This window comes from Ixodes scapularis, unplaced genomic scaffold, assembly GCF_016920785.2.
Source record: "Ixodes scapularis isolate PalLabHiFi unplaced genomic scaffold, ASM1692078v2 PGA_scaffold13__105_contigs__length_92229423, whole genome shotgun sequence".
Classification (NCBI taxonomy): Eukaryota; Metazoa; Arthropoda; class Arachnida; order Ixodida; family Ixodidae; genus Ixodes; species Ixodes scapularis.
The window spans coordinates 45,010,557-45,038,484 of NW_024609839.1; the positions used below are offsets into that span (position 1 = coordinate 45,010,557).

The window sequence follows — 27,928 nt, forward strand, 5'->3', positions numbered from 1 at the left end:
AGAAACCAAATTTTCCGGTTGATTTAAAGAGCCTGGCGTCTCCTTGTATCAATCACCCTGTAGATTGAAGAGAGGGAGCAACAAAATCCATGGAGAACGTTTGCAATTTAATGACGGACGCCTCCTGGTCAGATTAGTCGTAAGTGCTCATGCGGTGCTTTTTCGCGTGGCAAGAGGAAAGCAGGCGGAGAAGCTGAGACGCTCGCAGACCACCAACGCGTTCGTCACCTCCTCGCAGATCGTGTTGCAAACGCGGCCGATAAACCATGTGACCTCAATCGAAACCACGTGACACCAATCGAGCAGGTGCGAGCTCTAGGTCACGGTCGCGGCGCGTTCGTTTCTTGTGAATGCTTGTATTAACAACGTTTCTGGCTTTTTTTGTGTTTTTTTTTAAATTTTGCTCGTGAGCGGCATTGCGAGAAACTTTACAGGTGACACGAAGGAAGGAAAAACGGGTTAAACTGGTGACACCAAGTTTTGATACGGTGATTGTCAGTATTCAACATTGTCATTTAACATTGTCATTTAAAACTTGCTTGCGTATGTTTATTTATTTATTTTTTTTTTGTCGTACGGCTGATCAGTGTAGATGTTTTGCTTTTGAGATAGTTGGCTTTTCATCCGAAATTTATGGTCACTCTTACGTGCGCATGCAAACTTTTAATCTGTTCAATTTCGCGTAAGAGCCTCTGCACATTTTTTTTTTTTTTGCAACCTTGCTATTTGTATATATGGTTAGATGATCCGGGCGACTTCATGTAGTATTCCATAGATTTTATCGTGAGCGTTGAATTTTTTTTTACCCTTGTTACGATGAATGAAAGTGGTGATTTCCGTAGGATGAACAAACTGTTTTTTTTTTAACTAAAAGTAAAAAAATTGAATAATGCGGAGAAAAGCTTTACAAATTTAATTAATAAACTTGTGCTTGATTCCACATCTAGTCAGGAAACTCAATGGATTTTCATTAAAAAAAAGTAACGACTCCTAACGTAGATACTTCAAGGTTTTTTTTTAATTCTTTTTTAGTAGAAAAAGAAGTGTTTGATGTTATCGCAGTGAAGAATTTTTTTTTTAATACATAAAGCATATAATAAGGGTGCAGGCGAGCTGGTGAATGTTAACCATGTTGAAATAACCTGAGACTGGAGTAGAATAGATACATCAAAACGTAGAAATCACGGAAAACAGACAGGACGACGTCTAAAACTTAGCTAACTCGTTTATTTAGTTCACCATTTTACAGTCTCAAACTCATGCATACTCGTGCCTAATTAGCATGACTTCAAAATTTATCGTCGGAATATTTGCCATCTGGCAATGTCGGCATTGTCCAGCGTTTTGTTAACTTTTTTCCAGCACGCCCGACCAACGACTGTACACACCCAACCGCGTCAATAATTTTTTTCTTTTTTTTTTTTGGGGGGGGGGGGGATTAGTTTTGCAGTTTGCAATAGACGAATGCCCCAAATTCATGATGCGAAGATACCATCATAGATTCTGGGGTGCGCGGGAGATCATACTTGCCCCAATAGCATCCCCGCTGGCAACTGCCGGCAGAAGTTACGTTTTAGGGATACGCGCTTGACTGACAGATGGCGACGAAAACCCTGACGGGTCAACGCTCTAGCTCAAGCTGGGGCGGTCGGTCGGTATGATACCAACTTTCAGCAAGCACCATCACCTCTCTACCCATCGTAGCATCATCTTAAACACAGTTGTTTACGTAGGGTGACCCAAAAATAACCGGAATGAATTTCTGAAGATCAGGCCGTTCGTAGTACCGGCTTCCGCCCCTAGGAGCGCTTAGTGGCACATCTTCCTAATCAGTTTGGCGACCGATGTTGTCTGCTAAAGTTTTAGTGGCGTGTTGTAATTTCTTTCCCCCGAGCGCTTTAAAATATTCATTCGTTTTTTGCAATCTCTGATCTGAAGAAACAGCGTCCGGCCATGAAATTCAGTTTTCTTTTTTTTTTTTTTTTTTTGGAAAACGGCGGCAGAAGCTTTTGCAATGCTTCAGACAGCTTACAAAGCAAATGCTATTAAGAAATCGCAGGTCTACGAACGGTTTTCTCGCTTCGAGGCCGGTGAAATATTGATCGACGACCAACTTCGTTCAGGGCGACCCTCAACCTCCTCAACTGAGGAAAATATCGAGAAAGTTCAGGCATTGTTTACTTCTAGTTTGTTCGTCCTAGCAGAGCTGCAAATCAGGTACTTTTCCTGAGAGTTCTGCGACGCTTGCGCAACTCTGTGAGGCAGAAACGTCCCGATTTGTGGGAAAGAAGGGAGTGGTGGTTGAATCTAGATAATGTTCCAGCACACGCTGTCCTGTTGGCGCAACAAATTGTGAAAAATGGCATGAAACCTCTTGTCTACCTCCGCATTCACCGGACCTTACCCAGTGTAACTTTACATTTTTGTTTGCCCGCATGAAAAAAGTCCTGAAAGAAAAACGGTTTGTGGATTTGGAAAGTCCTTTAAATCAGACATTGCGAAAAACGAGGAATTTTTTTAAAGCCCTTGGGGAAACAAATTACAACATGCCGCCGCTGGTCAACAAACTGGCTCGGACGGGGTTCTGTATAGCGCTGCTAGCGGTAGAAGCCGGTAGTACGAACGACCCGCCCTCCAGAAATTCATTCCGGTTACTTTGCCCCCCCACCCCCCGCACACCTTGTACAAGCCTTACACTTGTCTTCATCACATCATGTTGGTTCTACTTGTTATAGACAAGAAAAACATAATCAATGGTGAGAAATGCGCGCTCCAAAAGAGTATACTGTTAGCAGAAAAGCACCACTATGGTGGCTGATGTGACGTCACTGTAAGCCATAGACAACGTTACTAGATTACCTCAGTTGTCGAACTCTCGCGGAAGGGGGTACCCTTTCTCACTTACTTCAGTCCGCCTCCCGTCGTTTCAAGGGCCATCTAGATTTTCGTTTCAAAACTCCCTGGTCTATAGAGTACGGCAGAACGCCATCTAGACGCTGCACTTCGAGACGCGTTACATAGAATATGCTGCAGTTACCATTAGTTACCATAGCGGCCGTGCGGCGCGTCGAACGACGGGAGGCTTGAAGGAGGTACTGCTCGTGCAAGTAGCGTCTATGAGTAATTCCGTAACTGATCTAATATAATAACGTTGTGCATGAACAACGTTATACATGAACTCAGCTCTGTTACGTCACGGCACGGTGGTGGCGCGTCGGGCCCACTTCCGGTCTGGGGTTGTGGGCAGAAGTCACCATGCGGGACGTGCATTCCTGCGTTGTTTTGGAAGAAACCACACAAAAACCTGCCTTTTCGTCAAAATGCCGCGACCTGGTTTGTATTAAAAGAGTCGGGAAAGGTTTGAAGGTAAGTTTTCATGTGTTTTCTGAGGACGTGGATTGGGGCCGTGAAAAAGGAAAACCAGACGCCGTCCGAACACGATTGCTTGTCTGGGAAAGGGTTGAATTCACGGATACTTGTGGTCGTCAGAATAATTTGTTTTGTTCAAACATGAACGCGGGAAAACCGCCAAGTTGTACGGACCACCTGCGGACTACGTTCAGTGCATCATCAAGTTGAAAAGGCCGCCTGATCGTTCGAGCTGTCGTCTGCTCTCTCAACGTTTCTGCTTGTTGACGTATGCTTCTTCTAACGACAGCGGCCTGCAGACCAAACTTTGACCCAGTAATTGCAATAAGAAGTAAGTGCAGGCCTCAAAAGACTTTTAAGTTTGAAGATTGGTTGGGGTAAGTACGCTGGGTGTAAACACTAGATACAAGGAAATGTTGATAAGTGTTACAGGGGGTCACTACAGACTTGTTATGCCTGATTCACTTGGTCCGATTCTGCTTGCGAATTTCAGTGTCCACGTCGACATCTCAGATACGGTTCACGCTTTTGCAGCCCAAGCGACGTCATGACTGGAAATAGCGAGAAGAACCTCATCATGCGAATAAGGCTTTAGCGTCTATTCTGCGGCGTCCACGTGAAATGAATCGCCGCATGTCACTATATTCACGCTAAGTTTTGCGGTGTAACGAGCATCGTTGATTTCGCTGAGGCCGCTAAAGTAGTCAGACGTTGCCAGGAAGACGGAGAATCAACTATTCCAACACGAAAAAGAGCACGGGGGCTCACACCGACGCCGACAACGTCGCATTCCGATGGTTTGTTCACGGGCGACGACGAACTTCTAGCTCACTCTCCATCGCGCATGCGCGGCGCCGGTGACGTCCACTAGGGGCGCTCGGGTTTGTTTGTAAACATGAGTGTGTCTATTAGATTAGCTCAGTTACGGAACTGCTCAAAGAAGGTGCTTGCACGAGGGCTACCCGCCTCACTCCCAACGACTCGCCCAAATTGACTTGTCTCTCGTCGTTCGACGCGCCGGACGGCTGCTATGGTAACTGCAGTGTACTCTAAGGAATACGTACGTTTCGAAGCACATCGTCTACATGGAGTTCCACTGTACTCTATCTATGGAACACACAGTTATGAGAGGAAAATCCTATGGCGCTTCAAACGACGGGAGGCTAAGGCCTTACGGGTGGCGCACTGAGGTGGGTGAGGGGGAAACCCCCTTCTGCGGGAGTTCCACAACTGAGGTAATCTAGTAACGTCGGCGATGGATCTCATGATTCCATGAGACTTGTGACGTGCGTGTTATCAGAACAATAGGACAAATTATCTCGAGGGCAGTGTCCGATCCACGGCTATCAAGATTGAAAATCAAGAAAACCGTGCACTCTCAAGTGCTAATTGTAATGCCGCCGCAGGTCTATGAGTATTACATTGTCTTCATCCCGTGAGATTTGTGACGTGCGTGAGACTTGCACGCAAGTCACAAGTCTTACGGGATTAAGGCAATGTAACACTTATAGACCTGCGACGGCATTACAATTAGCACTTGAGAATATACGGGCTTCTTGGTCTTTAACCTTGATAGCCGTGGAGAGGACACTGGCATCGATATAATTTGTTCTATTGCTCTGATAACAACCTTAACCCCGGGTCAGCACCGCTGAAAAAAAAACAAAAAAAAACACTATGGTAACTGACAGCATAAAGGCACTGTCACACTGAGGCAACACGACGGCAACAGCAACACAACACGTTGTCCAACAGTCGGGCAACTTGTTGCTCGCCGTTGTTGCTCGCTGCTTCACCAACTAGCCCAAATTTCAACAGTATTACAATGCCCCCCCCCCCCTTTTTAGAAAAAGAAAACACAAAAAAAACGTTAGCAGAGCAAATAAAATGTCATCCAAACAAAAGTGATACTTTATTGAGGGTTGCTCTTATAAATAAAAAAGTTAAATTCCTTCGTAAATGTTTAGTCAGCGGAAAGTTAGCCTGTGAAGATTATTTTATGACATTGATGCACGCTGTAGATGACAAATGTATCCAATGCAATACGACTGCCGGCCTTAGGTCTTTAACGAACATCATGTAGTAATAATACACGCCAGTAGAATATTTATCCAGACCGAAAACGATAGGGGTGTTGTATCTATATATTGATAAATACGTGTAAAACAAAGTGAAGCTGGATATCAACGCCCAGAGAAAAATTGAAGCTCCCGTGAGGCTCGGGACCGGACTATTTATTTGTTCGTAACTGTCGTAATCTTCCCTTGGCTGGTACACATCCGTTGCAATACTTTCAACCTTTACGCCATCATCGGATTAGGCCCAGGCAGCTTATCAGCGGCGGGCGTTTTGCCTCGGTCCGCCAGATAAGACATAAAGGCGCGCTCGCAAACGCAGCAGCATTCAGTCCCTTCAGTATGATTATCGTCCTCATACTTCCCGTGGCGTTCGCCGTCGCGCATGGTCAAATGTTGTCCGACGACGAGCGACTTGTCAAGGCTAACAATGAGTTCGGCCTCAACCTCCTCAGGGAGCTCTCGTCCACCCACCCAGGAGGCAATGTCTTCTTCTCACCAAGCAGCGTCTCGGCCGCTCTCGCTATGGTCTACGCCGGAGCCGGAGGACTGACCGAAGCAGAACTTTCGGCAACACTGGGACACGCTATGATGGGTCTCACGGACCGAACCGCACTGATGTCGGCGTACAGGAAGTTGCTTGCGGACAACCAGTACCAAGCCGTCGCATTGGACATTGCCAACGCCGTGTTAATCCGGAGGAATTTCCGGGTGCTCGATGGTTACAAGAGGGACCTTGCCGACGTCTTCAAAGCAAACCTGACATCGGTCGACTTCGCTCATCAAGGTTCAAAGGTGGCGTCTGAAATCGACCAGTGGGTAAAACAGAAGACCAAAGGCAAAATCCAGAACATTGTTGAAGGCGGCCTTCCCGAGGATACCGCCATGTTTCTGATTAGCGCTGTGTACTTCAAGAGCACCTGGGTCACCAAGTTCGACTCGGCGAAGACGAAGCCACGACCTTTCTATAACCACGGAACTGAGAGTTCAGACCGCCAGACAATGGAACTCATGAGTCAAGTGAAGTTCGGACGGCTTGATAGCCTCCGATCAAGAGCCGTGGAGATTCCTTACAAGGGCGATCGTGTTAGCATGGTTGTTCTGTTACCAGACAGCAACACTGGACTACCGAGAATACGGGACGGTCTGACCGCTGAAGTGCTCAAGGAACTCGAAGACAGGATGTGGTGGACGACAGTTTATTTATTTATTTATTTATTTATTTATTGTACCCTCAGGGCCCGAAGGCATTACAGAGGGGGAGAGCGTAGGCAGGGAAAATATAACAATTCAGCAATACTAAAACAAATAAAAAGTGAACAAGCTAAGGTTGCCGAAATTCGAGCAAGTCAAAGAATACAATTTCGTGCCTATACTGCAAAAACTTGGCTTGAAGTCCGTATTCACTGCTAACGCCGATCTCTCGCGCGCTGCTGACCCCGGCTTATTTGTCTCTGACGTCAAGCACAAGGCTATGATTGAGGTGAGCGAAGAAGGCACTGAGGCGGCAGCTGTGACTACCGTTCGAAACGTGAATGGGGGACGCGGTAGATCAATCGCTGTACCGCAAACCCGGCGTTTTCACGTAGAACACCCTTTCTTATTTTATATACGTGACAAGGTTACCAACCGCGTCTTGTTTATGGGGGAAATTAACCGCCTCTAACTGCCTGTGCCTTAAACGAGGGCAATACACTCAATGCTCAACCGTTTAAAAGTGTTTTGTGTTGGTATACGTTCGCAGCCAAACACCACCTCCTCTTAAAAAAAAATACAAAACAACAACAACAACAACAACAAAAAAACAAAAGTATTAATTGCATTAGCAACTTATGACGTCGGGGATTCGGGTTGGTCCCGAAGCAACAATGAAAATTAGTGAATTGTGCCTCTTCGGTCACGGTGACTGTGGTGAAAATATTCGCTATTTTGGGTGGGAACCGACGACCGGTTTAGTGTAACTTTTTTGATCTGAAAATAGATTGAGGGGCAGCCTTTAAAGAGCCTTACCTCCGGCGTCTACGCTAAGCCAGATGACATTTGCTTTTCCAGCTGGCACTTTGGCGGCCATACTTACTTGCGTTTGTTTCAAAACGTACAGTACCTCTTATCTATTTTAAACAAACCATGAAAGCTATACTTTATTTACTCGAAACGCTGTGAAAAAAGAAAGCGGTTTGTTTTCATTTTCAGAAATAGCGCTATGTTAATATCTAAAGGGCAGCTAGTCCCTCTAAATAAGCTGCGCTTCGGAGTAACGACCCTTGGCCATATTGTGTCTTAAGATCATGGTTGCCAGTTATCTTAAGCTTTATCTGGAATCACAGGAAACTCTTTTCCGCCCTCCACAAATGTTTAAACAGTTCGCGGCAGAGCAAAGCAATATTACACGACCTTTCTAACACCAAATCTAATACTGAGGCAGTCGCACTTTTGAGTCATGACGATCGGCAGTTGCGTCTGCTGTGCTACCAACCAAAATGGAGGCGCCCACAACAATGTCGGGGAACGGAGTGCCGATACCCTAAGCGCGGCTCATTTGGTGGCCCTAGGGGCAGCCATAACAGGTTCATAGTAGCGATGATAAGCCGGTGATGGGCTTGCTATTTTGAAGCACCATTTTCATCAATGTTATTTTGATATTTTTTGTGACCACAGCGAAAGACGATTGAAGCAAAACTGATTCAAAATACATCTTAGAGTTCATTTCATGTCTGCTAAATTTCTTTCGTCAAAATCGGGTTCTAACAATGTTCGTGTGGTTTATCGCTGAGTTTATGAAGATGCTAATAAGCGAAGTTACGTTTGAATGAAAGCTCTCATTAAGGAATTCGATACTATATAACGACCACCAATCTATTGCAGAATTTAAAATTTTGTTGTTATGACCTTACTATTAATTTTACAGTCTGAAAAAAATTAAAAAAAAGTCCGTGCTGCTGAAAACTTAAAGTTGCTCAGCAAAAGCTTTATTTGTGCTTGAATTTACCTGGCTTGCCTCCATGTGCTTAGAATGCCAATAACACAATCCTATGACACAGACTCTAACCGACATATTACGCCAAAGAAACTAAAAGATTGTATATGCCGTGCGTCAAAAAAAAAAATCTATCATCAATACTCGGCCCACGGATCCTCCTGAAAAGCGCAACGGCGTACGATGATGATGGTGGTAGCAGTAAAGCTTTTCGGCTAAAGCAAAACTGATCAACAGAACTTAAAAAAAATGGCTAGATGCGTGTGCGTTTGTTGGAAAGTAACTTTTTGGCAGGTCACAGTGGAAGCCGACATTTCTACGAAAAAAATGATTTGAGGAATGTCATTTTTGTGGCTATTTTATAGAGGTTAATTTCTAGTTATTTCTTAAGCTTTTATTACATTGATTTTTTCATATCTAGGTGTAAGGGATGTTCTCTCGTGACACTGTCTTAAAAAAAAAAAAAAGAGGAGTGTTATTTTTGGAGTCCTGTCATTGTATCCTGAAAAATTCACCTTCCGTCACCTACTCATTGTTGCTGTCAAATATTTGGGTCTGAAAACAAACAATAAAACTATGAATAAAATATAAATATTCAGTAAAAAAAAACACTTCTCGTTGAAGGTCACGTTGATGGCAGATGGCACTGGTAATGTAGTCCCGTTCACGGACGACAGGTGATGTCCTTCTCAAGAACGTGCCGTCATGTTCCATGTTGTGGACTCTGTGGGTTCCGGCGGGAGTCGGGTTTCACGAATGGACATTACAACCCTCGGAACCATCGACGACTATAATTCCTTGCCAAACGAGTCTGGATCGAAGATTGGGAAGCAAGTTCCAAAGTTGCTGCCTTTGTAGAGTGCGCAGAAGCACCGAGGTTCACATTCAATAACCATGTAGCCTCCACAGAGCTGACCGCATTCTGCCATAAACTGACCTTGCACCTGAAAAGTGCGGTACGATAGACAAGTCAGGACGACAAAGAAAAGAGCCGCACCAGACCTTGAGTTCACGATCACCATTTCTCTCGACGGTAGTTCGAGCGCCGTAACCTATCCACTGTATGCTGGCGGTGTAGCTTAGTAAGACGTAACGGTATCAGAATTCGTCGAGCCGAGTAGAACATTGGTGTGTTCCTCCACTTCAACCTCCTTTTTTTTTCTTGGAGTTCTAGCATAGTAAAAGAGACTGCTTTCGGAAGTCACGTGCCCATTGTTAAAAGGTATGAAACACTGCGGAATGGCGGAAAAAGCGACACCACATAATGTAAGTGTTTTTTATCCTTTCTTCGACTCTTGTAGAAATTAAATTTCATTTGTTGAGTTTTTAAGGTTCCAACGTTGGCGGTGTCTTTTTGTGTCCGCGATTGTGCAGGGGATCCACAGCTTGCAACACTGGGCACACTTTCGAAAGTCAGCCCCACGGGATATCTGGTGTCTCAGCAGAAGATGAGCAATTTAGCCACTGCAGTACACCCGCTAACCAGGGGTCGTTAACGAGCACCACGCAATAGTGATACACGACCGCAAGACGGTGTGATGCTCAACCAGATCGAAACGGGCAGGGATGGGGATTGAACTCAGGATACCTGGGTTGTGCAGCGCGAGCTTTCACTCCCCGTGCTCCGAGCTAGCGTAGTGCCTCTGTTGATTGAAATTTGACCAACGAAAACACACTAATTAAACGCAAAGTAATAACAAATTCATAACTTCCTGGAGGCAGACGAAAGCTTAGCGTCTGCTGTAATGAAAACGTCGTGATACTCCGTGGCATTGTGTTGGTCTTGATTACTACGACTAATTAGATATAGTCAAATAAAAAGCGGGGAAGGAAGTAAGGGAGGTTGGAGGGCGCTTGGCGTGGACAGGCATCTCGTCCCGAAAACTCTCCGAGTCAACGCCCGCCAGTCCGGACCGTCAAGGTCGCCAACTCCGGCCCCAGGAATGTCATCTCTCTCTCCGAGAGCAGGAGGGGTGGCGACGAGAAGTTGCGCGGCGATCTTCTCGTGGCAAAGGCCTCCAATATTTCCCGCCCGTACCGGTTCTTGTGCGCCCCCAGGACGCGGGTGGTGGGGAAAGCGGGGGAACACTGGGCGCATGCCCAGTGTGCCCCTGCTTTAGCAGATGTTCCCCCATTTCAGCAGATGAATCACGGCCGGTAAGAGCCCTTGAAGACGCTCCACGGATGACCATTTGTTCGTGACCGTTTCGAACGGCGTCTCGCGCTTCTCTCTTGGCCGCCGATCCCCGACATAAAGCCCCTTGATAAGGACATTTTACAAGACAGACGCAAACACGTCGAGGGGCTTTACAAAGGCAAGCCTGTCACGCTACGTAGTGAAGGGTCTATTATCTAGGCCGGCAGCGCGAATATAGACGATTTGAAGCAGCTGTGTATGGGTGCCGCCATAACCGACCTTCAGTTTTTGTTTCCTCTTATTCTGTTCGCTTCACTTCATCATTATCACAGCAGGCCAGGTTATTGCCATTTTAGGTTCTACTGTGTCCTTCTCTCCAGCATAGGCCTTTGTGGAGGCTCGTCAACGCCCGCTTCATTGGCTCGGCATCTCGTTAAGACAAGAGAAGTTCGGCGATGGTGGCTCAATCTGGAGCGTGTTTAAAGCTTCTATATATGGTTGTGTCCTCCTATGGCTTAGGAACCCACTAACAAACAAACAAATTAGTCTTTCGTTGTTTTTAGATCAGGAGTTTTAATCTGCCAAATCCCCACCCCTGCCCGTTTCGATCTGGATAAGCATCGTACCGGCGTGCGGTCATGCATCACGACTGCGTGGTGCACGTTAAAGGCCCCAGGTTAGAGGTTACATGCACCGGACTGGCTAAATTGCTCATATACAGCTGGGACGCCAGACGCCCTCTGAGGCAGACTGACCTTCGGTTGTATAAGCATGCACACAACAATTTGCTCTGCTTAGTCTTCCAGAACATAGCAAGATTGTTACACACTGTAGATCAGCAATTTAGTCAGTGCAGTACGACTGCTAGCCTGGGGTCTTTAACGTGGACCACGCAGTAGTGATACACAATCGCACGCCTGTACGAGGATCATCCATATCGAAACGGGCAGGTGTGGAGATTGAGCCAAGGATGCCTGGGTGCTGCAGCGCGACCTTACGCTCCACGTGCTCCGAGCTGGTGTGGGCCAGCCCACTCGGCCACCGATCCACTATACTTCGTTTCACATGATCTCCGAGCGAAGCCAAAGCTAGAAGCGCGAGACCAGCGCTTTTTGCGTTTCTCCCCAGATCGCTCGCTCAAGCAAAGCCTGAACGCACGGAACTTTCGCGCTCGCGCTTCCAGCTTTGCCTTCGCTCGCACATAAGGTGAAACGAGGTATAGCGTCGGGGCCCCCTTTACTACAACACCCTTTCAGCGCAAAAAAAAAAAAAAAGACGATCCTGCATTGCGCGTGCCGCACGGTTCCACCTTCTACCAGCCTCGCTGCAGAGTGATTTGTCTCTTCTCTGACAAGATGAGCAGGTAAGACATTTATTCCTGGCTTTGCGCAGAGATGACCGCGCTAGTGCGGGGGTGACATATCTGCTATCTAAAAAAGTTCCACTGCGTGAGGTACCGTGTAGTTGCGGGTGAGACTCCGTACATCAGATATAGCTTGATGTGCGTTTGTTAGTCCTTATATTTTTAATTAGGACACTTTATACCAAATCTTCATTCGTGACGCAAATGACCAGAATGTATAAATAAGGAGATTTACATTCAAGGCAGTTCACGCAATAATAATTTGTTAAATGTGTGGATCGCCTGTCAATATTGCCCGATCAGGCCGAGCTCCATTCGCCCCGAGGAAGCCACACAGGGAGCGCTGTAATAAAGAAAGTTTTAATTGATAATCATGGTTAATGCTGAGGAGGGCCAAGGCTGCCGTGTGGTCCGGGTCTCTGTTTGGAGTCGCTGCCCGGCACCGGCTCTTCCGTATGTCTCTGCCTTCGGAATTGTCTGTCCTCGCGCACCCACCACGAGCCTCGCCCTTTTCTTGCTCTTTGCCGCTTTCGACGCCGTCCCTCTACGTGCAGTGCTGCTCATTGTCCCCCACAAATGTTATCTTTGCTTGATTGCAACAATTTCATTATTTTAACCGGGTTCCTTTGCTTTTTTTGCACCGAGTTCAATTTCAAGAGAGTACATTAACACTATACGACGCTCAATGACAAAAAAAGCGCTATATATATTAAATCTTGGGTATCTTCAGTATGCCTTGAAACGCTATAATCTTATTAAAGTTACTTTTTGTTCTTTAACAGGTAGACTTCTAGATACCAACAAGACACCTGCAGGTTAGTTTTATAAAAAAAAATATATTGGTATGTCCTTGAACAGATAACCATTTAACCTTCATTTCAGGACCTGTTCTACGATGCTTTCACTAAACACATTCCAGAGGCTTGGAGTCATCCTTGCCCTGATAATCGACTGTAGCTGCGAGTGCCCTAAAGCGAAGTTCACTAACGCTACAACCGATTTCGGCTTCAAGCTCCTAAGGTCAAGCTTCGCCAACACCAACGAAAATATGAACGTAGTTTTATCACCCACTGGCGTATCCACGCTCCTTGCCATAGTCTACTCTGGAGCAGGGGGAAAGACCGCAGAAGAACTTTCGACACTGCTAAATTACACAGATTCTGAACTGAACCGGATTGAGGCTGTTTTGGCGTGTCAAAGGAACATTCTAGACGATCCACAAAATAACAGCACAGCGTTCGATGTAGCCGACGTGATTCTGGTACGAAGCAACGTGACTATCCTGCAGAACTACCGAAAGACTGTCCTTACGGATTTTGCGACGGAGATCGTTGGCGTCAACTTTGAAAAAGCGGGAGCGAAGGTGGTGTCTGACACCAATGACCTTGTGGCAGAGAGAACCAGCGGAAAGATAACAAACATCATTGGAGGCGAGTTGGGCGCAGATGACCAGATGGTCCTCCTTAACGCGGCGTACTTCAACGGTTCTCTGAAGATGCCGTCCACCACGAGTTACTCTGCACAGCTTCCGTTCTACACCGAGGGCATTCACTTGACGTCAGCGGAAACCATAGTGTGTACGGGCCCGATGCTTTATACTTCAGAAACTGGCCTGAATTCGCAAGTTGTAGAACTGCCCCACACCGATGGCAGGCACAGCTTGGGCATCGTGTTGCCACACACCAAGAGAGGACTGTCCAACTTGACACACGCCATGGACGCTAGAAGCTTCGCAGAAATGCGCAAGAACTTGAAGCCGGTGACAGTGAGCCTCACACTACCGAGGTTCAACTTTACTACTACTTGGGATCTCGCAGGACCCCTGATCAGACTCGGAGCGGCTTCGTTGTTCAGTGACGCCGATTTGACGGGAATTACCAGTGACAAGGGGCTGCGGGTGACGGAGATGAGGCACAAGGCAAGGATTGAGGTGACAGAAGAAAGAGCAGTATCCCCTGGCGGAGGCGCCATTGCCGCCCCCAAGGCGGTTCCGGTCTTTTTCCACGCCAGACACCCCTTTCTCTTTTATGTGCTAGATCATAGAACCCAACGCACGATTTTAGTGGGACTTGTGCAACAACTCTAAGCTTCCAATGTTTCCCGAACATTTTAAGGTAACAGTTTTTGTTTTCGCCTGTTTGAGAACGAGGGCAGATTTGACTCAAAAATGTGCTCGGCGTCAATAACAATGGTGTGTTCCTGTTTCTGCCTCAGTAATAAAAAATATGTTTGTTTTATTTTATTATTACGCTGTCACTTCCATTTACACGACGAAATACAAGTATCCTTCTTCAATGTCAATAATCGTGGTCCAAGCTCGCGCCTGCACACACATTAAGGTAGCAAGGAAAAGGCGCACTACACCGGATGGCCAGGGGCCTACACTCTTAGAAAAAAGGGTATCGATAGTCCTCCCTTAGGGGAGCAACGGTCTCGTAACCTATGTTCCTTTAGAAAGGGAGAAACTTTCGTCCCTGAAGCAGGGGAGCAACTAGTTCCTCCGTCGCCAGCATCTCATTATGGCGGCCCTGAATCGAGCAAATCGAGCTCAATAAGGCTTAGCGACGACGCTAGGTCTCTTGTACGGGACGAGAGGAGCAGCAAATAAAAGCGTAACACGAGCTTTACGCGAACTGTGTTTATTTCCGAAGCCAGATTCCCACCACAGGTACAGAAACTTGAGTTTCGAAAGCAGTTACTCAGTCTTCCCGTTGACAGCACTGCCATGTTAAACGGAGACACCCGATAACCAGTTACTTCGCGCACTTTACGTCTTACGTACATTTGGTGTTCCTCGAGTCACAATTCCTTCGTCAACCGCACATCACGGAGAATGGCAAACTCAATCCCCGAAACCAAAAGCCGCTCTCAAAAGGACAAACTCGAAGCCGCTGTTTATCGCGTAGCGTGAAAGAAGGTTAAATCGCTTGCCACCAGACGGCAGGGTCAAGCAGAGTAATTGCAAGTAGCTAGGCTAGGTGGCGCTAGGTACTGCCCAATTCATGTTCTACAAAAATAATTTTATTTTCTTAGGCAGGCCACTATTGCACTTGCGGATCCTCTACTATACACATTACGCATAGTACAAGCATCAGGTGAACACACATTGAGCACATACACATACATGGCACATACAAACCTTTTGCTGACGATTCCGTTATTTACAGGGAAATAAATTCAACGAGAGACATCGAGATCCTGCAGAGCGATCTAGATAAGGTTGAATACTGGTGTAACCAATGGGACATGAGCCTAAATATTGGAATATGTAACCTCGTTAATTTTGCTATACTTCGTTTCAGCTTCGGTCCGAGCGCGGCTGATGTTATGAGCCGAAGGGCCAATCAAACAACGCAAAAGCATGGCGTGCTCTCTGTGCTTGATAGGACTATCCGGCTGAGGAGCACGCACAGAAAGACGGCGAATGCCGGCTGGTCCTATCAACTGTAGGGAGTACGCCATGACGTTGTGCCTCTTTCGCTGTTTGACTGGTCCTTCGGCTCATAGCATCGGCCGCGCTCGGACCTAAGCTGAAACGATGTATAGAAACGTCTCTAAATTTTTTACAAGTTATACTATCAAAAACCTGACAATCGGCAATATCTCTGAGTGTAAATATCTTGGCGTTTATTTTCACCAATCACTTAAATGGAATAAACATATTGACTACACAAATAATAAGGCCAGTAAAATGTTGTTTTTTATCCGTAGAAATTTCAAACACGCGTCCCGAGACGTAAAAGAAACTCTTTACTTCTTGCACGTAAGGTCAATGCTTGATTATGCGTGCGTTATATGGGATCCATACCAGCAGTATCTGATCGAGAGATTAGAGAAACTTCAAAATCATGCAGCGCGATTTGTCAGTAACAGCTACGATCCATACGCTAGTATGACAGAAGTTAAAACCATGCTGGGATGAGAGCCCTTGAGCATTCGAAGGCAAAAATTAAGATTGAAGTTTTTCTAACGCATTTATTATAATCAATCAATCAATCAATCAATCAATCAATGTTTATTAAAGTGTCCAGGAACAACCAATCGGTCTTAGTGCTGGCACACTAAAAAAAATGAGCAAAAACACACACATACAAACACGCATACACACGAGTGCAGAAGGAGAACGTAGTTCTCCAGTCTGAGAATAAAATATTAACAAGTATGAAAAACACTCAGGTTAACAAGGGAAATCAAAAGCACAAAACAGAGACATCACCAGGTGTGAGAGCAAAAAGCAAATACTACATCAGCGCTTCAACTGATCAGCCCTTTTCCTGCAAGAGGAAAATTTGAACAGCATTTCCGAACTTGCTCCCGCATGAGTTAAAAATATCAATTGTGTCAGAGTAGCGATTATAACACTCCGCCGATCTTTGGATCGGGTTTAGGTTGCTAAAATGTCGAGCTATATAAAAAGATGATTGGAGCCGTGTAGGCACACGTGGAACTCTGAGGCTCACTTCGGACAGAAGGCTGGGAGAGTTAATCGAGCCGTGCAGGGTCTTAAACAAAAACAACAAGTCTGCCTTCACCCGACGCTGCTGGAGGCTCAACAAGTTGACAAGTTGCGAGTTACACACACCGTTCAGACAAGGATCACCATTCTCAAGGTAACGATATTTAAAGATAGAAATAAATTTGTTTTGGACTCGCTCGACAGATGAACTGTTAGTTTTGGAAATGCCGTTCCAAACAACCGAGGCGTACTCTAGCTGGGATCTAACTAAGGAACAATACAGCGTAAAAAAAGCGGACGGGCTTTTGAACTCCTTCGTTATGCGAGACACGGCACCTAACGTGCGCAAGGCCGATTGAACCACTTTGATGACGTGAGTGTCAAATCTCAAGGTTGAATCAAAGACAACTCCAAGGTCCCTCAGTTCACTTACACGTGACAGCAGTTCGCCATGATAACTATATGGAAAGAATATATCATGGGTCTTGCGAGAATATGTCATTATTTTTGTTTTAGAATGATTCAAACGGAGGTCATTGTCTAAACACCAACGACCGAAGGAATATGCGTCATTCTGAAGCGCGATGCAATCCTCTAAGGTCGATATTTTTTTGTAAAGTTTTATATCATCAGCGTACTGCAGAAATGAAGAATTTAATATAACTCGAGAGACATCATTTACAAAAATATTAAAAAGGAGGGGGCCCAAGACAGATCCCTGAGGCACTCCAGAGCTTGCCTTGTACAAGGATGAGGTAGTATTGTTGACGCGGACGTAGGCATGCCTATCAGACAAATAGCTTTTTAACAAATTGTATACCGAACCACATACTCCGTACGAAGAAAGCTTGTATAAGAGGATGTTGTGGTTGACTACGTCGAATGCCTTACTCAGGTCGAAATAAAAAACGTCAAGCTGACCTCTATTACAAACTACTTCAGAGGCAGCAGACATAAAAGATACGAGATTGGTGGATGTCGATCTGCCGGACATGAAACCATGCTGATTAGGAATGACTATACTACGAAACTTGAAGGAGAGAAATTGATGGATTACCATTTCAAAGAGTTTGGAAAAAGAAGAGAGAAGAGAAATCGGCCTGTAATTAAGAACATCACCACTATTTCCAGATTTCAGTACCGGAACAACCATTGCCAGTTTCCAGTCGTCAGGGAATATCCCTGACGTCAAGGAGTTATTGAAAATTGTGCACAGTATAGGCGTAAGTAATTCATGATAAGCCTTAACAATTGCAGCGGGTATCCCGTCATGACCTGCAGACAATGTGGGTTTCATATTCTTAATACATAGCCTAACACATTCCTCATCGACAACCACAGAACCTAATGAGTCGCCAAAAACGTCCGAGTGAGGCAAAATAGATGAGGAGCAGTTATTATTATTAATGTAAACTGACGCAAAGTGATCAGCAAACAACTCAGACATGCCCTTCGCACTGTCGCTATGCTGATTCAAGACGATTTCGGACTCAATATTCTTCCCCAAGCGCGATTTAGCGTACCTCCAAAATTTCTTGGGATTTTTAACAAGATCTGATTCCACCGAGTCAGAATGCGCCTGGCGATCACGGTTTAAAATTTTCTTACACCGCTTTCTGCAAATTTTAAATTCAACTTCCCACTTTGGAAGACCACTTTTCTTAAACCTCCTGTGCAAAAAATCTTTCCGTTTTAAAAGCGTTCTGAGTTCACGAGAGAACCAGATAGGGAAGCGAGATTTTTTAGACGTTTTAAGAGGGATATACATGTCCATAGCCTCCTGAACAACAGTTGTGAGGAGATATACTTGGCCGTTGATATCAGACGACTCCAGGATAGAAGCCCAGTCAACACCCGAAAGATGGTGATACATTCCAGTGTAGTCCCCCGCTGAATACTTATATGATGTGTGTGGGGAAGGACCATTAGAGGGACTGAGGACCGGAGGATCAAAAATAGAAAGAACTACATCAAGAGCAGGGTGATAGCTATCCTCAGGAACCATAGAAAGTTCACTTCGAGCCACATGTATACCGTCCGTGTTTGAAAAGCATAAATCTAAAGCATTACCTTGGTCGTTTAGAATGTTTAGAATACTGGTATTAATAAGAATGAGTATCTTTTGGGGCCAACGTATGTTTCAGCTAGTTGTAATAACTCTAGAAAAGTTTTTGAATATTCCTATAAAACAAACAGCTTCTGTCATTCTTTTTTTGTAAAGACAATTAGAGAGTGGAACTTGCTGCCTGATGATGTGGTGAGCACCCTGGACAGCAGTGTATTTTGTTCTCGGCTGTATATCTAATCTGTGCGGACAAGTGATCACTTTGTTTTTATGTATGTGTGTTATTTCCCGCCCCTCCTACAATAATGCCCTCGAGGCGATGTAGGTACTCTGTAAATAAATAAATAATAAATAAATAATACAACGGCACACCACACTAACCCGAACACTACACCCGGACTCTGCGTTTCCGTATTTTTCACTGGTCGTTTTGAGCGTACGGAATTTCTCGGTGACTGAATAAGTAATAAAAAATATTCCCAGCATGTTGATTTTTTTTTCACCAATGTCATACCTCTGAGAGTATTTTGAATGGCTCAGGGGATGAATATCCTACTAAGAAGCAAGCGCTCGATCGTGCCGTAATTATTTGAAAGCCAATAAATCAAGCCGCTCCAATGCGGTTCGAAGCCATGAGTTTGTTTCCCCGCAGGGCAAGGCGTAGCCTGTATTTCTATTGTAGTGTTTTTTTTGTTTTTTTTTCTATTTGTGCTGTTCGCGCACGGCTGCAAGTGCTGTCTTGAATTAAGCTCTGTAGAGCGGATATTCACTCAGCTGGAAGTGATGCTTCACGGGCTGAAAAATCGATTTTCGATCAACTTGAATGCAGTCAAAGCCGCTACTTACGACGGAGCTACGCCGTGGCGAGCTTGAAAACTTCTAGTGCTCATCCCAGCGCGTCACTTGGAAGGCAGTTTCTCCAGGAGCCGTAGTATATTTAAACAGAAAAATAAAGGGTAGCTTTTTTTTCGATTTTACCTACTATTGTTTTTTAATGCTAAAATTCCACACTGTAAATATACGTACTTTCGGTCACGATTTCGTACTGTTCAGTCCTTTCCCCAGAACGCAATCGGTCTCGGGGACGAGACAATTCCGACAGTCACATTGGCCGCTGTACGAGAGGAGCTTACTGTTCAGACCAGCGTTCCAACATGACCATCCGCACGTCGATCGATTGCACCTAATCCCTCGAGTGGTATTTAACTTTTTAATGTAAAGCGGAATGTCAACCTGCGACACCCCGGCCCCTCCGATCACGGCCCGACCAGCGGCATCAATGCCCGACAGTTTACGATGTGACCGTGCGAACACACGGTCACATCGGCGATAATTCCCGTCTTCTGTTCACAACCCATAACACTGCCATCACGATGCTGCTGCTATGTTGCTGACACGCACAAACACAGAACCACGTTGGACGCCGGTTGCACTCGGCATCGGAAAACAGAACCGAACTCAGCACGGAAGGCACCCAGGCAGCCGGCAGCAAAACCTGCCTTTCTTGGACGCAGTTCCTGCGATTTCCATAACGTCGAGAACGTCGACACAGTTCCGCGTGATTTCGCTACTGTAGTTCCGCGTGAGTCCCGCAATCCGGAGACAGCCATCTTACCCAGTGTACGTGTCGCTGCTGGCACTGCTCCGGAACTTCGCTGTTTCTATCGGCTTCGATTGCTTGTTTCATAGAATTAGTGATAAAAACGTCAATGCAACCGAAATGTTCTGCACGTTTAGACTAAAAGACGGAATTACGTCTGCCTTCGCTACCGTTGAAGCTCAATCAACTCAACAGCTATTTATTAAACAACGTGCGCGAGCTGCTCGAAAAACGAAACCGAAAGAGGATGAGTCGGGAGGGTGAAAGCTTTCTCCCGTCTGCCTGGAGAAGGAGAAAAGCGTTTCGTTCCTCCCCTTTTCTCGTGCCCGCTTGGTGGCGCGTCAGTAGAAGGGAGAAAGACGCGCCGTTGCTACTTTTTTCCTCCATTTTTTCTTAGAGTGTAGATGCAGAGATTCCCGCGAAACTGAACTCTACGGAAATATTACGACGGGGAAAGGCGACTACTTTCATTCCTTATCACCGTTATGAAACCACAGCTATAAAAAAGATTCAGCACAACTAGCTCCACTTATGGCGAATTCCACTGGTCGTTTTGGAGCGCGCCGGGATTGACCTTTTTGGAACGATCGGGATCGAGACCGACGTGTTTCACCGGTCGTTTTGGATTCGCTCCCGCTCCAAATCTCGATCTGGATCTGATGGCGAATTCCATTGGGCGTTTTAGAGCGCGCCGGGATCAGTTGACCAGATCCGGACGGGAGCACACGATCCGAACAGGGTCGCGCCGCCTACGGATCCCCCGTGGAACATGACCACTGCTCCAGGATCGGCGGATGCCTTCCCGTCATTCAACTGCCCGGGAATTCCCTTTCCGCGGCCGCCGCGGTCGTTTCGAAGACGTTTTCGCAATCGCGGCGCTAACACGTGTTCGACGCACGAGCGGCAGGAATGGCTCAGTCGCTTCTAAAGATTGCCGGAATGCCCGTAGCGCGGCAAATACCTTCTCTTCTCCTTCCTGGAAAACGAACCGGCTGTCGAGCCAAGGGGTAAGCAAGCGGCCATTACGAATTCTTTTGATGTCGAGAGAATCTAGGAGGCCAGCCCGCGACGTGCTTCTTCATCTTCTGAGGCGAGATGGGCGAGATCAGGCGAGATGCCCCACGAGAAAGGAAGTCACGTGTGTGCGCCGAGCTCTGGCCCGGCTGGCTTGCGGTTGAATCCGCCGAAATCGTGGGAGCGACTTTTCTCGGATCGAGATCGAGATCTGGAGCGGGAGCTAATCCAAAACTACCAGTAAACACGTCGGTCTCGATCCCGATCGCCCAGTGAAATAGGCTCGCTCCAGAAAAGTCGATCCCGGCGCGCTCCAAAACGACCCGTGGAATTCGCCATGAGAAAAGTCGCTCCGACGATTTCGGAGGATTCAACCGGAAGCCAGCCAGGCCAGCCCTCCGCGCACACACGTGACTTCCTTTCTCGTGGGGCATCTCGCCTGATCTCGCCCATCTCGCCTCAGAAGATGAAGAAGCACGTCGCGGGCTGGGCTCCTAGATTGTCTCGACATCAAAATAATTCGTAATGGCCGCTTGCTTACCCCTTGGCTCGACAGCCGGTTCGTTTTCCAGGAAGGAGAAGAGAAGGTATTTGCCGCGCTACGGGCATTCCGGCAATCTTTGCTAGAAGCGCCTGAGCCATTCCTGCCGCTCGTGCGTTGAACACGTGTTAGCGCGGCGATTGCGAAAACGTCTTCGCGGTCGCGGAAAGGGGATTCCCGGGCAGTTGAATGACGGGAAGGCATCCGCCGATCCCGGAGCAGTGGTCATGTTCCATTAGGGGATCCGTAGGCGGCGCGACTCCGCTCGGATTGTGTGCTCCGTTCCAGATCTGGTCAACTGATCCCGGCGCGCTGCAAAACGCCCAAGTGGAACTCGCCATTAGAGAGAGGCGAGATTATGTAAAAATGGGTCGTCTAAATTAAGGCCCGTTCGCTCAGTTCTCATGGTAACGTATGCTTACGTTAGGTGAAGCCCGGTTCACACAGCACGCGTTATGTTACGAAAGGCTTACGTCGGCTTACGTACAGAGTCACAACATTGTAAGAGTCACCGAGGCACCTGTCTTTCTAATGAAGAATGAAAACCAGTTTAAAGGGTAGAGTAACACGCGACTTCGGAGGCATTCACGCTCTGGTGACTTAAACGTAACGTAAGAAAACGCTGTTGTGTGAACCGCCTTTATGTTACGGGAACTTATGCCTCCTTATGACAGCGAGTCATCAGGACATCCATGTTTCGTATGAAGGCTGTTTTACACAGCCCCGTTTTTTTACGTTACTTTGCGAAAGTTTACGTACAAGTTGCTGTGCGCACGTTATATAGCCGGAAGTCAGCCTAAATGTGCGTTCAGTGTCTCAGCTGTATATGAGAAATGTAACCAGCGCGGTACAACCACTACCCTGAAGCCTGGGGTCTTCAACGTGCACCACGCAGTAGTAATACACGACCGCACGCCGGTACGAATCTCGTTCATATCGAAACTGGCAGGGGTGGGGATTGAGCCCAGGGTTTCCGCAGCGCGAGCTTTGGCTCCACGCTCTCTGAGTGGACACATCCAGGAGGACTTTAGCTCACAGCGCTTGTTTTTGGCTCCCTGCTTTGTATCGGCCGCTCTACATCTCGGTCATTTTCAGGCCCTTTTTATGTTTAAGACATGCTCTGTGGCACATCTCAGCGTTAGAGCTTAGGCCATCCACCATTTCGTCATCCACAGCATGTACCCCCAGATATTACAATTTTCGTCTTGCCGGTAAAATAAACGACGGATTTTCGAACGCCTATCTCCGCCCAACTGCAGTGATAAGGGTCTGAACCAAACGCCGGATCTATGTGATTTTTTTTTAATATGTCAACGGGAAAATTCAGCCCGTTTTCGCCCATTTTCGGTAATTGGCACTATTCGGCTCCATGTAGTCGATGGCCGCCATTTTCCTACTGAAATTTTCAGAAAATGACTTCTATTTCATAAATAAGATACGGCGTAGCTCTGAAACTTTGCCATCTGGGTCGAACCGCTAGAGCTACATTTGGTTGGAGAAGGAGCGTTAGAAAATCCTCAGTTTATTTTTGAGTCCATAAAAAAACCCTAAATTGTTAGGGACGCCGAATATTTGTGTCGACACGTCCTGTTTTTTTTTTTTGTTTTTTTTTTTGCATTTGTTGCATGAACTAACGCGGGCGTTAATGGTGATCCCATGATAACTGTGAATGCGGTAATCCTAGTCGGCGCTAATTATACGGCGTCGCGTAGCTCTGCATGGAGACGTAATTCCGGCCGACTTGGCGACATGGCTTTAACGTAACGGTGCTGCATCATGCCGACGGTCATTCCTACTTGTCCTTGTAACTAAACAAAATGCGACGTTAGAAAACTTAAGCTAAACAAGGATACGCGCTCAGTATCAAGGTTAGAGATAACAGAAACAATGCGCTCGTGTCTCGGGCTTCCCTGGAACTTACGGTGAAATAGAGCCTTTAGGTAAACATAGACGTTCTTTTATCTCCTTTCGATCTCAGTCACGTGGATTCCATATATGCTGTGCGGGACGAAGAAATGATACACCATTTCGACCCGGAATATGCGAGAAAATATAGGTGAGGCAAAACAAGAATCTGTGACACTCACGCATTTTTTGTGAACACCTTTCAGCGGCGTGGAGGTATCGAAACGGTGTTTTAACGCATACCAAAAGTGAGGATTTCAAGATGGTTGGCCCTTGCGGAAAAGGTGTGTAGTCCTCGCAGTCGCGTCGGGAGATCTGTCCTTTAAGGCTGGTGGCAAATATGTGAACCAGCCAAATTTGCATGTGTCCTTTAAAGGAATGGAGAACCGAACATTTCAGTGTCTATAATAAGCAGCGCACTATCTTTTTTGATAAGTCAGCAGCCCCTTGTGTGCGTTAGCTTACGCAATGAAATTGACGTCATCATATCCCCCATCCACGCTTACTGAGCTCGAATGGGGGATATGATGACGTCAATTTCGTTCCGTGTGCTCGCGCACACCGGCGGCTGTTGACTCATGGAAAGATTGTGCGCCGCTTATTATAGACCAGTGTCCGAAACCCTAGCCCCCAGCGATAAAAATGGGAAATAATAATCGCAAACCCAGGCTCTTCTGAAGAGAAGGGCTGCGCATAAACAAGACTTTTCTTTTTAAAAAAATATTTGCACCTGTATTGTTCTTGGAGCTTCGCGACTTTGCATTTCTGACGTTCTTGCTTTACGGTATGTGCCAAGGTTTCTAAAAAAAACCCGAAGTCTAGCAAAGAGCGCAGCCCCCCTACTGTGTCATGGCGTCTGCATGAACAAACATGGCGGCGCCCATGGAACTGTCCAGACACTGGTCTATAAACACTGAAATGTTTGGTTAACCATCCCTTTAAAGCTGGTTCGCACATTTGCAACTTTTGCGTTCGCATGCCACCGAAACGACCGTAACGACCGAAACACCGCAACAACCGTGACTTACGGACTTCTTGGCCCAAGCCGCCCCTTGCATCGCTTGCTATGCTGTGTGCGGCGAACGCTTGTCCCGGTGACTTTTTCGTTACGGTCGTATCTGTCGTGTCGGTTGCATGCAAACGCAACCAACGCAGATGCGTAAACAAGCCTTTACAAGTACCGACAACCACCGTTGGCGAATCCGGGAAACACGTGCCACAAGACCACGTGCGAGAGACGCACCTCAATTTACTTTTGAGGTGCCGACCGCTCATTCACTCTGGAAGCGGATCCGCGTTTGCAAAGCGGTTGCGAACGCGGTTGTATACACGTTTGCAAGAAAGGCTCCTGTGCGCTGCCATTTTGAGCGATGCTGGCGCCCCGTACCGTTTCCGCCATGCTGGGGTGCGCCAGGGGCACGTCATTGGGGTGCGCGATGACAAGATGGTGCCGTTTGCTGCATCGCCGATGGCTTACGTTAGCGGCTCACTTACTGTCTCGGAACGCAGGAGGAGGTATCCACACAGAATCGTAGCTTTACATATTGTAGGACGGGGCATCTTTAAGTGTTGGAGCTGACTTTATAACGATCGCAGCCTCTGTTCCTGCATGTTGTGGAAGCCAGAGCTGCCGCGAGCGCAGCCATCGTTGATGCAAAGGCCATGCGACTTTTGGCGCATTCTGAAGAGAGCGCCTTGAGACTTTAGACCTTTTTGAAAATTTTCGATTTGTTACCGCTTTAGGCATTTTATTTAATTGTCCTTGCTATTTCGCTGTCGAAGACGACAATTATTTTTTGAAATTTCTTTCTGCGCTCAGTGGTGTACGCTTCGGCGAGAGACGCTTGGCAACATTGTACGACAACCAGCGAACCTCCTGGCTGGAGAGTAGGTCCGCCTCACCTTGGCGCGCGGTTCGAGGTTAAGCATGGATCCCACTTGCAAAGGTGTATAAAGATCCAGTACAATTGCGCGCGCACTTGATGTCATCGAGTGCGCGTGCACTCAGAGCACGTGGAGCGAAAGCTCGCGCTGCAGAACCCAGGGATCCTGGGTTCGAGCCCCACCCCTGCCCGTTTCGATCTGGAAGAGCATCGTACCGGCGTGCGGTCGTGTGTCACTACTGCGTGAGCACGTTGAAGACCACAGGCTAGCAGTCGTACTGCACTGGCAAAATTGCTCATCTACAGTGTAAACCAGTGTCGCCCCTACTGGCGGACCAACTTTACGCTGTATAAAATCACTCAAACGTCCAATTTGACTTTGAACGACGACGGGGTCGTAAAGACACAAGAGCAGCCTACGGGGAAAGCGCGGCCAGCCGCGACGGGGTCCCCCAGCCGGTCCTTTTGTGACGCCGGCTGACGGGCTTCCTCCCCTCTCCCCTTTCCCGCTGCTTCGGAGAGGCGTGGCTTTGGCGCTACTTTGAAGGCGCTTTTCCAGTTAATCCGCGCAGAAAATGACCAAACGAATACGATATTCGTTATGGCTGAGGCTTCATTAAGTAGGCTCAGGTGTTTTTTTCTCATATTTAACACCGCTTCAGCTTCCCTTTAAGACATGCATTGCGTCGGGAATAAATATCCTGTCTGACAAGAAACGGGTGGCTTAGCGTGTCCGTCTTCGGTAGTTTGCGTGGTATTTCGGGTGGCACAAAAAAAAAAAAAATAATCTGCACCCGCACACAGTGATAGTGACAAATTGCGCGTTTTGCAGTATTCTTTGGCAAATCATGGCTGCCTGCGTTTCTAGGTCAAACAGGATATGTTTTCTCAGAGGAGATATATTTCTGCGTTACTTGCATAGTCTATAAACGACAAACGCTAATTAATTGTTCAAATACTGAGTACAATTTGTAAAGTAAGATTCGATTATGTACTTTGCTAATGGTCATTTGAAGGTTAAATAAACATTTAGGCAACCCGTAAGGTGAAACACAGAGACAACTAAGGTGTGACGCCGGAATCCCTAAGGTGTCATTTCGGAGCAGATGAACTGAATGAACATAAAAGATGCGAGCGCGCACCGTAGAGTCCATATAGGCGTTTCGAATTAAACCGAATAACACACCGGACGAAAATTCCATAACGTTTTGGAACCAATGAGGGTGTATTAAATAGAGAGAATTGCATCTGTCTGCGTAAGAGGGGAGCGCGTTTTCGGACGCCGCCTTGATAGAAATAGTCACAAAAAAAAAAAAAACCAGTCTTTAGTTCCTTATACGAGTTTAGTCTGCCAGAACGTGTTGACAGTGTTACCCACGGTAAAAAAGCACTTTAGCCAGTGCAGTAGGACTTCTATCCTGGGGTCTTTAACGTGCACCCCGCAGTAGTGATACGTCACCGCATACCGGTACGATGCTTATCCAGATCGAAACGGGCAGGGGTGGGGATAGACCCTTTCTAGAGTGCCTTCATACACACGCGCGCTTTTGCTTGAGTGGTGACATCTCAGCCATTTTTCCGCCCAATCGCTTTGAATGCATTCTGAAATGCGCGCAATACGGTGTCACTCAGCTCGAGCGCGTAGCTTTGCCTAATGCATAGACGCAATTTTACCGCCCAAGTCACGCACAGAGTGCGCAAGAGCGTCACGCGCTGCCACAATCAGGGCAATAATGGATGTCTTCACCCTGAGACAGACAGACATCTAGGCACCCTAACCCTTACCGGAATTCAGTGCCATCTGGTGACTCAAATGGCAGTTTGACTTTTACCGTACTAATGGCGGCGATGAATCTGTGGTCTGCCGTACTGAACAGGGCACCGTCACTTTCGCGAGTCAATGGTGAATGAGAATGTGCGCGTCACTGACCAGTTCTTTTTAAATCTCTTTCAGTGTCAATGGCGAAAAAGCTGCAACCAGTCAGAACGAAGCGCCAGCCCACATAGACGCCTTGATAAAATTCTATACATCAAAGGGCTTTGAAGCAGAGTGTGTGCTACTGACAGATTGACTGGGCACGAGTTAGAAATGAACGCTTACGCAGCTCTTGCATCCGATTCCTGCTTCACGTCGCGCTAACGTCTAGAATATATAGGCATCGAATCATCTGCTTAGGAGCATCTTCAACTTCTTCCTTCATCACTAAACAGATGGCCGCCATTAGTATAGCACATATGCCATTTTTTAGATGATGATAGTGATCAACGTTGCCAGTCTGAATTCCGGAAAGGGTCTCAGGGTCCCTGGGTTTTGCAGCGCGAGCTTTCGCTCCACGTGCTCTGAGCTGGCGTGCGCGAACCCACTCGGCCACCGATGCCCCCTTATATACAGGGTGTCACAAAAGAAAATTTACACTGTCTTTTTTACCGGAAAAAGAAACTAGGCATCGCCGAACGCTCATTCTCCACCCAAAGGTAGAGCTAGATGTCACAACTAGATGCCAAAGTTTCAGCCCGATCCGATAACTTAATCAAAAGTTATA

At 46.8% G+C, this 27,928-nt stretch overlaps 2 protein-coding genes across 2 annotated transcripts; both read left to right on the forward strand.

Moving 5' to 3' along the window:
* Nucleotides 1–5,798: 5,798 nt before the first annotated feature.
* On the forward strand, nt 5,799–7,111 carry LOC8042873 (intracellular coagulation inhibitor 3-like). Its single transcript, XM_042289882.1, has 2 exons — nt 5,799–6,641; nt 6,769–7,111. Exons 1-2 carry the CDS (start codon nt 5,838–5,840, stop codon nt 7,108–7,110), a joined length of 1,146 nt encoding a protein of 381 aa, XP_042145816.1. The 5' UTR covers nt 5,799–5,837; the 3' UTR covers nt 7,111.
* A 5,705-nt stretch (nt 7,112–12,816) lies between these two features.
* Nucleotides 12,817–14,007, forward strand: LOC115312016 (intracellular coagulation inhibitor 3-like). Its single transcript, XM_029970895.3, has one exon. It carries the CDS (start codon nt 12,817–12,819, stop codon nt 14,005–14,007), a length of 1,191 nt encoding a protein of 396 aa, XP_029826755.3.
* The last annotated feature ends 13,921 nt before the right edge of the window (nt 14,008–27,928 follow it).